General features: G+C 42.0%; 1 protein-coding gene across 4 annotated transcripts in view; it reads right to left on the reverse strand.

Moving 5' to 3' along the window:
- The window catches only part of LOC134568777 (uncharacterized), a 52,708-nt gene that overhangs the window by 13,818 nt on the left and 26,003 nt on the right, over positions 1–12,887 (reverse strand). For all 4 annotated transcript variants that reach the window (XR_010084058.1, XM_063427442.1, XM_063427440.1 and 1 more), the window contains 3 exons: positions 11,581–11,679; positions 10,479–10,577; positions 9,672–9,770 (listed from right to left, as the gene is read on the reverse strand). Coding sequence is in view for 3 of the 4 variants with exons in the window: in XM_063427442.1 (XP_063283512.1) it covers positions 9,672–9,770; positions 10,479–10,577; positions 11,581–11,679 (297 nt within the window). In the remaining variant the exon portion in view is untranslated. The remainder of the gene's footprint in view (positions 1–9,671; positions 9,771–10,478; positions 10,578–11,580; positions 11,680–12,887) is intronic.

Below are 12,887 nucleotides of genomic sequence, written 5' to 3' on the forward strand. Positions count from 1 at the left end.
GACATCCTTTATAAATCCCCTAAAAAAACAAAACATTCCCTTCCTCTCCCAGGGTGATCCACCCTAAGAAAGTTCCAGTGCATGAAGACAATAGCAAGAGAGACAACAATCCTCTCCTCCATATCTCCATGCTCTGGATTCAGAAAGACCATCAACACAGTCTAGAGCTAGGATCGATGCTGGCAGAATATTATGATAATTTATCGACTATTATTTTCAACTGCCAGTATACACACTTAGAGAGAGAGAAAGAAAAAAAAGCATACATTCTAACTTTTCGGCCCTAATTTCTATAGTTTCTTAAAACTTAATCTGCCAAGATATCTCTCAAATACTTATGTGCACATGTGTCTATGGTGAATGTGTCTTAGCTATTCATATACCCTGCTGGATCTTTTTTTTATTTTTATTTTTTATTCTTTATTTTTGTGTGCCTAAGAGTGACAAACATTCCTGCAATGCCCCAACAGCAGCGGCAAGACAATTAGTTGAACAACACATAACAGTTTAAGGCATTCAATTGTACTGCACATTTTTTTAAATTAGTGTGAAATACAGGCTAGGCAGAACATGTCTAGAAGAGATTGTAGGGGGGGAGTTTCTATTCTATGTGTGTACGTTCATAGACATGTATATGGAGATTATAACGTAGATTGTGGAACATGCTTATGGTACTGGGTCAAAGTAGTAAACCGGCTAGATTATACCAGGCTATAAATGGAATCTGGCATGGGCTGTAGGTTGTCAGCTGGTATTGGGCCACTGGCCTCCGGGGTGACTCAAGATTAGAGCGATTAACAATAATAAACAATAATAAGCGTCCCCCTTGTGTTATTGGCAGGAGAGGAGGAGTATAAGGGAGAGAAGGAGAGAGAGTGAAGAAGGAAAACAAAAAGACAGAGAAACAATGATGGCATAATTACACAGTGGCAGGCAGTGGGGTGTTTATGGTGAGTGAACACCAGTCCAAGATGAGACATCTCTGCGGTCACCACCCGGGAAGCAAAGAGTAGGCTGCGGCTGATTCATCCGATCCCCACCAGTGGCACGAGTGGAGCCTGTGCTTGGGCGTTCAAGCAAGCAGTAGTGGTATAGGGATTCAGGGCTTCGTTCCCGCCCCAGGCATGGATGGGTGCCTGCTTCCTTTGTATGCTGATTTCAGTATTCGTTGGAGCCAAGTTCTTTCTTCTCTCCGGGTAAGTAGTGTGTTTAGACTTGGTGTAACTTTTTCTGCGGGTGATTCTCCGCTTCAGCGCCCGAAGCTTGGAGGCAGTACCTTGAGGGGTTCTCTGCCTGGGGGGGCGAGTAGCTGAGTGAGTGTGCGCTTGCTTGTGAGCTTTGCCCGGGGGAGGCCTGTTCCTTTTTGGCTGCTCAGTGCTTTCCGGAAGTGATTTCCCGCTCAGGTCGTCTGCTAACGCTCTAGGATCTTCCGCCAAAATCTCTGGCCGCCTCTCCTCAGTCTTCTCCCAGTAGGTCGCGGCTGCGTGGCTCAGGTCTCCAAGGGGTTACAGGCTACAGATTCTGGTATCTGTGTGTGTCACAGGAGTCCAGCTTCACGATAATGCCCCCTAGTATCAGGATGCATTTGATTATTCAGGGTTATCGCCACAAAGAGTGAGGAAAGCCTGGGAGCTCGAGCCCCACATGTCTGTCCCGCATGGAAGCCAGGCTAACCCCTCCCCCCCTCCCCCCAATTGGATCTTATATTCTTTCTTAGTGATAAGTTTAATTGATTGTATTCCTTATACGTGTTTTTAAAGGATCACTATAAGGTCAGGAACACAAACATGTATTCCTGACCCTATAGTGTGAAAACCACCATCTAGCCCCCATGGGCCCCTCATGCCACCATAAATATAGCAAAATCTTACTGTATTCAAGCCTGAATCTGTAACTCTGCATGCTGTTTGCCTAAAAAAACAAAAAAAAAAACAAACAGTGGTAGCCTGATCCAGTCACAATGCTTCCCCATAGGATTGACTGGGACTAACAAGGAGGCAGATCAGGGGCAGAGCCAGCATGATTCAAACACAGCCCTGGCCAATCAGCATCTCCTCAACTTTCTCCATCAACTTTATTTACATTGCCTTCTGAGGTTGGATATTATTAACACAGTTCTGTTTTTTGAGCAGAATGGGGACGTATCGTTCAATTCAGTACTTTTAAAATATTTGTAACTTTTGTAACCTTGTACCGACGTCCGTCTTCAGTTCACTGACTCCTGCCATCTGCTATACTCACTATCTCCGCACTGAATTTTATAAAAAGCCGATATCTCTCCTCACTTCTCCCTCCAGCCACCAGCATCGATCAGCAAGCCCGCGAGAATGTGGCGTGCGTGTGTCACGTCATCACCCCTCCCACATCCCTCTCTTTTTATTAGGCACCTTGTTGTTGCTACTGGGGCTTGTGAGATTTCCTGTAGGTGTGACCCACCTATTTGGGAAAGATTTGGGTGTGAACCACTCTCTCTTCCGTGGTGTGACGGTTTTAGCATTGGCTAGGGTCCTCTTCGTGGTGAACCCACACCTATTATTCTACAACGTATGTTTACCCTCTTATCTCTTAGACTATTAACATAGTATGGCTGAGGATGACAGTGTTATTCCTGAGAGCTTTAACTAATAGCTTCAATCGGCCCTGGCCTATTAATGTAAAAAAAAAAGCCAACACACGTCTTTCATGATCACGGTCTGGAGGGGATCTCCTGGAGCATGAGGATGCACTGCCTGCACAAAAATGCTCATTCAAAGGCGAAAGCTTGGACGCTAGCAAATGTAAGACACCTGCAGAGTTGCTACACATTTCTTCTTCGCCCAACTATTAAAAAATCCCGGAAGGTCCAGCTATATTCTCGGACACTCGAGATACCATAAATTATGTTCAGGAACCGGGTGTTCGATCCATCATATATCTGGATGACAATCTACTCCTTGCCAGGGATCCCATCACTGTAAACCAACACAAACCAACACACTCAGTAACAGACACACACAGTAACACACTCACTGACACACACACACACACTCACTGACACACAAACTAACACACTCACTGACACTCACTAGCAGACACACACACACACAGTAACACACTGACACAAAACTAACACTAACACACACACACTCTAACACTAACACACATACACGAACAGGTTTTTTTTTTTTAAATGTGATCCCCAAGCCTCCCTACCTTTGGGAGTTCTGAGGGGATTCCCTGGGGTCCAGTGGTGTTGCTGGGCGACCAGTCCTGCGGGTGCGTGAGGGAGCACTGAGATTCTCCTGTTCAGCTCCCTCGCGCACCGCTTACTGATGCCGGAGCCGGAAGAAGAGGCTGGCCACACTTAGAGAGTGAAGAAGGAAAACAAAAAGACAGAGAAACAATGATGGCATAATTACACAGTGGCAGGCAGTGGGGTGTTTATGGTGAGTGAACACCAGTCCACAGATACACACACACACACACACACACTGGCATACATACCGGGTCGCAGGGCGGCCGGGCCCCCTGGTGGGCCGGGCCAGGTCACAGCCGCGACCCCTGCGACCCCGGTATGTACGCCACTGTGTGTGTGTGTATCTGTGTCAGTGTGTGTTTATGTGTATCTAGTTGTCAGTGTGTGTTTATGTGTGTGTGCTAGAGTGTGTGTATCTGTGTATGTGCCAGTGTGTATCTGAATGTCAGTGTATCTGTCAGTGTTTGTATGTGCCTGTGCATATCTGTGTGCCTGTGTGTGTATATTTGTGCCAGTGTGTGTGTCAGTGTATATGTCAGTGTGTGTATATGTGACTGTGTGTATGTGCCAGTGTGTGTATCTGTGTCAGTGCGTGTATCTGTATGTCAGTGTGTGCGCGTGTGGCAGTGTGTATATGACTTTGTGTGTGTGTGTGTCAGTGTGTTTCTATGTGTCTTTCTGTTTGTTAATATATATGTATATCTGTGTAAGGGTGTATGTGCAGACATCCCAGCAATCAAACACCAACACAACATGCAAACACACCCCTGTAAACACAAATATGACATACAAATTAACCCCTGAACTTCAACTCTAAAATTATTTACAAACACACCTTTCAACCCCACTTAAACACCAATAACACACACACATGTACATCCACATTTAAAATCCAACACTACATCCAAACACACCACTGCATGTAAATGCAAGCATAACACACACACACACACACACACCCCTGTATGAAAATGTTAAAATTATATAGAAGAACTAGCTCTGTAAACAGAAGCACATCTGCTACTAAGTACTTCAATCTGTTTACTATCTGTATAAATTTGCCAAAAAAGAAAACCTTATGCTCTGTTAAATAAAAGGTTTGTGCTGAGGCACTTAATTTTTTGGGGGGTCCCATGGTGTTGGTACACTATGCCAAAGGGTTCCATGGGAAAAATTAATTGGGAACCTCTGCTCTACACTGACACGTGTTTCGTTGGGAATCTCCTACAAGACCTTGAGTTTGTCATAAGCTCAGAGAAGTCGAAACTCTCCTCGGTGCAGGAGATTCAGTTCTTGTTTTTCAGTTCCAGTGGTGTTTCACTATAGATTTGATATGTTCAGTTTTGAGACTTCCATCCTCTAGGATCACAACCACAATGAAGGAAATCCGCAAAATTATTTGGAAGGATTGGATTCTCCTATGAGATCTGGTAAGAATGGTTGGCCTCCTCTCCGGATCCATTCATTTGATCTTCCTGGGCCCTCCTCATTATTGTGACGGACCGCCTGGCACCCCGACCGGGTGCCTCTGCCAACCGATGCTCCTAGTGCTCACAGAGGACTCCAAGCACAACACTCGACGCCATCAGCACTGTAGTCCCCACGTCCAGCGTTACAGCTTGGCTGGGAACTTGCAGTCCTCCACCCACTCTGGACCCAAGACCAGGATCCAGCTTCCAATGGGTAGACCTCTCCTACTCCAGAGAGTGTAACAGGAACAACTCTTAAAAGAGCTAGTGATTATAATCCCAGAGAAGTACAGAGAGATAGCAATCCCGAGGGTAGATTTATTTATTTATTACTGCTATTTATAAAGCGCCAACAGATTCCACAGCGCTGATATAAGTCTATGTTGAAGGTAAGCAGGAACTCAATTTTAATGGTGCCACACTGGCCTTTTATGACAATCCCCATGCAAGTGGTACGCCCACATGGACCTTGTTGGGGACTGCAATACAAACTCACAAACCAATAATGACAAAGTTACAATGCAGGACACTCCCATGTACAATACAATAACCCTTCCCCTTTACTTAGGAGATAATTGAGTCAAGCACTATACTAAACTCAATTATCTCCAAACACAAAAACACACATTTCTAAAAAGTCCCAAAAGTACCCCAAAACACACAATATCCACACAATATCCCCTGATAGCCCTGATCTGGGTGACCAACATATCCAAAAATCACCCAGATCAGTTTAACCCCTTAAGGACCAAACTTCTGAAATAAAAGGGAATCATGACATGGGTTCAGAAATTCTATGGGAGTCATATATTTGACCGACCGCAGGCATGGTGCCATAGCCGAAAATAGTTCCATATAATCGCGGCTAAGTGCTGCTGGAGGGCCGACTGTGAACCGCAAAGTTTTCAGGCCGAAAATAGTTCCAGGGCATTCGTGGTTAAGTCCCCCTGACTTAAGTCCATGCGAACAAGATGGCCGCCACCTCATGGTCGAATGGCACTTCGAATGGCTTCAGGAGTTTGGGAGTTCGAAGTGCCACTTTGAAAGTTCGAATTGTGGCCATACAAGTACAAAAAGGCACACACAGTGGTTTTAAACCAGGATTTAACACAGGGACTATAATCACAAGGTAGGAGGCAGGCAAACAGACCCCTCCAAAAAACAGTGGCGAGGTTACTTTCGCCACAATTATCATGCAATGCAGAAGTTGAAGAGGTTGGATCTGCATTGGTCAAAATCTGATCAGCCCATAGTCTTCACTGGGGAAGTTTGGTATGAACTCCACTGATGGCTGCTCAACATGAAGATTGGAATGGGTGAGCAACCTTTGGTTCCCAACAGGATTTTATCCTGGAATCCGACACCAGCTATCTTGGCTGGGGTGTTTCTTGTTTCGGTTCCCGTAAAGGAGGTCTGTGGACACCTCAGGAAAGTTCCTTCCACATCAGTTATCTGGAACTGTTACCTGGCTACTTCGCCATCCGCAGTTTTTCTTGCAAGTTGTTGACTGCTCTCTCATTCTACGGATGGACAATTATTCTATAGTTCAATATATCCACTGTTAAGGGGGGTCTCAGTGGAAGCTATTGTCGGACCTCATGAAGGTAATATATCGGTTCTGCCTTTAAACACTTGCTTGGTTCGGACAAACGTCTAGCCAATTGGTTCTCCCTTTCACGTCCTGTTCCATTCTGCGGATATGTCTGGCCTTGCCTTCTGGTATCCAGTACTCCTTTTACAATTCTTGTTTTTTCTGGTTTTCTTCATGCTGGGTTTTCTGGGTTCATTCCTTCATTCAGTTCCTGGAATTCCTAGTTTCCTGGATTCCTTTAAATGTTTGTTTTTTGTTGCCACTCCCATTCCTTTGCCATTAATCCTTTTTGTTTCAGTCTGTTCCTGCAAGCAGTGGTCTCATTTGCTCTGCTCCTTTCCTTGCAGGTAAGGAAATTGTGTGTGTTTTCTTGTTGTTTATTTAGTCATGCATATCTAGGCAGTTACGACACACTGTAATTGGAGTACTTTGGCGCAGTGGTGGGCTGCATACATCTTGGCCATTTATGTATGTCTAAATCTCCAATGTTTATTACATATATAGTACTTAGTTATGTCTCCTCTTGTTTTGCCTTGTATTTCTTGTCTCATTTTATTTGTCTTGTATTCCCAGTTCATGTACAGTCCTGTTCATGTTTCCCTCATGTATTGTGTACATGTTCTGGGTTCTGTTTTCTCTCCTGCTCCGGTTCTGGGTTCTTCTAGTTTTATCTTGTTTGGTGCCTGTTCTAGTCTTACCTTGGAGGCATGTGGTTACCCTGCACCAGACCCTGATTGTCCATTTCCATGCTGAGACTCCTATCATCATCAGGCACTCAGGGGTCCCGGTCTTCGGACCGCCACCCGTGACACTCCCAGCACTAGCGCGACTCCTGTGATTGGAGGCTGGACCCATAAATTCTAAGACAGCTGGACCAGCACAGGGGCCCTCTAAACATGGACCTATTTGCCTCCTGTGTAAGCCTTTAGATGGAGGATTATTTCTGTTGACTTCCAAATCCGATGCCATGGACAGTGGATGTGTTTCAGCAGCTGTGGCCTACGATGAGTGCCTACACCTTTCCACTGTTCTCCATGATCACTCAGGTTCTAAACCTCAGAGACAGAAAATGTTGATTGTCTTGGTTACTCCACTATGGCTATTTCAACTGTGGTTTCCTGGCCTTCTGGGATTGTCGGTGGTAGACCCTCTGCTCTTTCCCCATCACCCATCACTGCTCCTGGACCCTGCCAAGACTAATCCATTGCTCCTCCAGAAATGCTTGCCTCTTGAGGCCTAGTCAATTTCTGGGGATCCTGGAATATGTTGGGACTATCTGCTATGGATTGGGACCTATTGTGGGACTCCTAGGCCCCAAGTACCCGCTGATTGTACATTTCCGATTGGCACATCGGGCAACATTGGTGTGTAGATGAACACATGGATCCTTTTACAGCACCTTTAGTGGCGGTACTTAATTTCCTGTCTTCACTTCATGTTCAGGTTAAGTCGTACTTGGCAAGGATCCGTCAGTCTGTCACATCATTAAGGGCTACCGTTTGCATAAGCCCCTATCTTTGCGGTATTTCAGTTTTGCGGTGTCTCTTTGGTGTTAGATTTTTATCATCCTGGCCTGACAATTACCTTTTATCCCTTCAGTAACTCTCTGCAAAATTGGCACTTCTTCTCTGTTTGGTCTCTTTCTGCCATGTTTTGGATGTCCATGCTTTTGATTCAGACTCTGTTTTTTGTTGGACAAGGTATCTGTTTCCCTCCATTGTACTAAGCCCTTTTCCACATCGGTCTTCTATCTGTATTTTTAAATTTGGATTTACCCAGGTTATGCATGGCTTGCTTTATTCAGACTTACCCTAACTACTACAACCTCTTTGTTTTTCCTGCTTGTGTCCTCTCTTACTCTCTTCTCCTCCCCCTCGAAAGCAAGTTTTGACGACTACCGTGCCATGTTGAATAAGCTGGCTTCTTACTTTGGTGGGCGTTAACTGTTCCTTTGGGTCTCATGAGGTTCGTGGTACAGTGATTATATAGTCCTTTTTTGTCAGGTGGCTTTGTGGCCGGTCTTCTGTCTGCAGTGGATTGGTCTTGGGAGTTTACATTTTGGACCTTTTACTTTCGTCCGTGTCCTCATGCAGCCTGAGATGTGGTATCTCAGCAGTAAAAGAGCAAATATTAAGCCTCCTGCCTTGTATTAAAATTGGGGATTAGCCTAGACATGTTGAAGGTCTAGTCTAAATTTTGATAATTTATTTTGTTACTTACGTTACGTTTGCTTCATCTGCATGATACATGATGTATTACCTCTGCCAGATATATGAAATCTTACCTGTTCTGTGTTTGTCCATTTGAATTGTCTTTGTTTTCTTGGTTAGGTTTTGTTTGCTGTGCAGGTTGTTGCTGGGCTTTCTGCATTTTATTGCATGCCTTTTGTTGAATTGTATACTCTCCTAGTTAGGTTGATTGTTTGCATGTTTTTAAAAGGGATCGTTACTCTCAAAAGTTTTTTCTGTTCTCTTTTAGCTTGATGTCCCTTGCTGCCCCTTTTTCGGCTTTGGACGCTGGAGTGCTGACTCATTTGCTTTTTCCTTTACCCGTTTTGCAGTATCAAAGAAAAAGGATGTAGGATGGGCCTATTGGGTTTTTATGCATTATACTGTTTTCTGATTGGGTAATTGTTTTTCTGAACTTAACTCTTTGTTTGCTGCTGGTAGGTCTCTGTAAAGAAAGTGAAGTAAATATTCATCTCCTATCTTTAGCCTATACCTTCACCAAGGCTAGGCTAATCCCCAATTTTATGCTGCTCAAAACTGATGTCAACTGTGTCCCGGCTATATTTAATTTCAAAGAATAGCCTTTGCAGCCTTTTACATTTTGATAAGAGTACATGCACTACAACAGAAATCCCGCATACTGACACAAAACCTTGACATTTGATGGGAGCTGAAGTTAGGTAATAGTTGATGAGCTAGCTGTGAAAAACAAATCAAAAATTGAAAAAAAAAATAATAATTTAGTTCAATAGACTTTATTGCAAAAAGATGTTACGAGAAAGCTAGGTAAGAACATGACAGTCAGTGTAACAGAAAGCAGTGAACTTGCCGGTGATGGTACTTCTTAGTATCGCTGACTACAGAAAAAATGCAGAATTACAGCAAATGAAGCTGCTATATATGAAGAGGTCACTGAACCTATTGAGATATATTTTATCATTAGTGTTTGTGGAATATTCTTTGCTATTGTGTTGCCCATAGAGGTCTTATACACATTAAGAATGAGGACAATATCCTTTGACATATTGCAAGAAGACCACATTTCTGGGGTCATTATTAGTATACAAAGTGTTACTGGATATTTTGTTTTGTTCTCTATTACTTAATAACTGAGTGATTAGGCATGGGAGAAGATGTAGAATACTGACCTGTGATATTGTACTCCATTATAGAGGGCAATGTTGTTGATTGCCCTCTTTGAGCGTTTAACATGGCATTACTGTGTTTGGGGCTTGGTGAATTGGGAGCTGGAAAATAAGGAAACAGTATAAATAAATTTTGATGTGTTATGTGCGGAATGCAGTGTCAGTCTGAGAAGGAATGAGTGTCTGCAGCAGACAGATCACTTCCAGACAAGTAAGATGTTCCACTGCTTATGAACCTCTCATTCTGGACTATATTGTTTCCTTCTCCCATAAATCCCTGCCTAGCAGAATTTTATGAAATGTTTTTAGCCCCAATTTTAGTTTTATTCATCATAAAGGATGAGAAAAATTGTTCAGTGTTTCGATAACAACTGCTCCGTGGCTGCCAATGGTTTATTTACAGTCTGGTTCACAGTTCCAAGCTGTGGCTCACGAGGCAGGCTTACAATCGAGTTATGTGCTACACTGAGAACAGCAGATAAAAGGGAACAAGTCTTGTTCACCTTTACCATGTCTGGATAAACAACTAGAGGATGTGAAGTGGGAACCCAGTGTGGTATAAAAAAAGATTTCCGATCTAAGGGATGGCAATAAATGCAAAAACCTTTAAGCTTTGCAGAAACATATTCCAGATAGCAAATAGAGGTCTTAAACACATTAGAAATAAGGACACAATCCTTTGACATATTGCAAGAAGACCACATTTCTGGGGTCATTATTAGTATACAAAGTGTTACTGGATATTTTGTTTTGTTCTCTATTACTTAATAACTGAGTGATTAGGCATGGGAGAAGATGTAGAATACTGACCTGTGATATTGTACTCCATTATAGAGGGCAATGTTGTTGATTGCCCTCTTTGAGCGTTTAACATGGCATTACTGTGTTTGGGGCTTGGTGAATTGGGAGCTGGAAAATAAGGAAACGGTATAAATAAATTTTGATGTGTTATGTGCGGAATGCAGTGTCAGTCTGAGACTTCAGAAGCAAGTAGGGGCTGTGATAAATAATATAGGTAGTAATAAACGTGAGCCAATGTAATTTGTAGGAGACGAAAAAAAGGAAACGTGATAAAATCATTTTGTTTTATATAAAGTACTCAAAAACATATGCAGCATTAAAATTATACATCATTCTCCATTTAGAAAATACTACATTTTAATCCTATATTACGAACCTGTAAGGGTTCCACTAAATCATGTTACGATAGAGATTAATCACAATTCTGCACACAAATATCATGATAATACTTAAAGTGCAGCCCTTGCACAGAAGGAATGAGTGTCTGCAGCAGACAGATGACTTCCAGACAAGTAAGATATTCCACTGCTTATGAACCTCTCATTCTGGACTATATTGTTTCCTTCTCCCATAAATCCCTGCCTAGCAGAATTTTATGAAATGTTTTTAGCCCCAATTTTAGTTTTATTCATCATAAAGGATGAGAAAAATTGTTCAGTGTTTCGATAACAACTGCTCCGTGGCTGCCAATGGTTTATTTACAGTCTGGTTCACAGTTCCAAGCTGTGGCTCACGAGGCAGGCTTACAATCGAGTTATGTGCTACACTGAGAACAGCAGATAAAGGGGAACAAGTCTTGTTCACTTTTACAATGTCTGGATAAACAACTAGAGGATGTGAAGTGGGAACCCAGTGTGGTAGAAAAAAAGATTTCCGATCTAAGGGATGGCAATAAATGCAAAAACCTTTAAGCTTTGCAGAAACATATTTCAGATAGCAAATAGAGGTCTTATACACATTAGAAATAAGGACACAATCCTTTGACATATTGCAAGAAGACCACATTTCTGGGGTCATTATTAGTATACAAAGTGTTACTGGATATTTTGTTTTGTTCTCTATTACTTAATAACTGAGTGATTAGGCATGGGATAAGATGTAGAATACTGACCTGTGATATTGTACTCCATTATAGAGGGTGATGTTGTTGATTGCACTCTTTGAGCGTTTAACATGGCATTACTGTGTTTGGGGCTTGGTGAATTGGGAGCTGGAAAATAAGGAAACAGTATAAATAAATTTTGATGTGTTATGTGCAGAATACAGTATCTGTCTGACCCTTCAGAAGCAAGTAGGGGCTGTGATAAATAATATAGGTAGTAATAAATGTGAGCCAATGTAATTTGTAGAAGACAAAAAAAGGGAAACATGATACAATCATATAGTTTTATATAAAGTACTCAAAAACGTATGCAGCATTAAAATTATACATCATTCTCCATTCAGAAAATACTACATTTTGATGCTATATTACCAACTGTAGTGGACCCCAGGTTACCCGACCGGTTACCTCCGCTAATTCCTTCCCTCAGTCACTCTGGATCCACTTATAGCCTAAAGATACCCATTCCCCCAGTAACTGGACGACACACAGCTCTGGGAGTACAACACAAATGCTTTATTGGTACAGACGATTTATACAAAGACCATTCTATTCAGCACAAGCCCCAGATAGCAAATTGAGCATTTTTGAGTTATATGAGAATTTCTTCTGTTATGAATAAAACATTTAAACCATGATGTTCTTTCAAACAACTACAAAAGTTAACAAAGATAATAGAACAAATATATTATTATAAACTCACTGCAAACTGTTATTAATTAATCTTATCCATAAGGAGATAAATTAGACCCAAGTCAATTGTTAAATGGGAAAAGGACTTACATGGAAACTATAGTCACTAAAACAACCTTAGCTTAATAAAGCAGTTTTGTGCATAGATCATTCCTCTGAATTTTCACTGCTCAATTATCTGCCATTTAGGAGTTTAGATCACTTTAGTTTCTCTTTATGCAGCCCTTGCCACACCTCCCCTGGCTGTGACTGACACAGCCTGCATGACAACAAATTGATTTCATTTTTAATCAGATGTTAACTTACTTTAAAAGTTTTTAATCTTTTTTATTTCTCATGTCACTTGATGCTGAGAAGGTATGTGACCGCTTACATTGGGATTTTTGTTTCAAACAATGACATATGGAATACCAATTGGATTTATAAAAGCTAATAAAGCTTTATATACAAATCCAACGGCTACTGTACTTCTATCTGGATCAAGGTCAGATCCATTTGAGGAAAAATAAACTCCAGGCACATCTTATGGAATTGCATAGAAAAATATTTATTAAAAATACAAGATGAAATACACCAAAGAAAATAAAGTGCATACATGCCGAGAATACACCATATAAATAGCT

Source organism: Pelobates fuscus, chromosome 7 (assembly GCF_036172605.1).
Source record: "Pelobates fuscus isolate aPelFus1 chromosome 7, aPelFus1.pri, whole genome shotgun sequence".
NCBI lineage: Eukaryota > Metazoa > Chordata > Amphibia > Anura > Pelobatidae > Pelobates > Pelobates fuscus.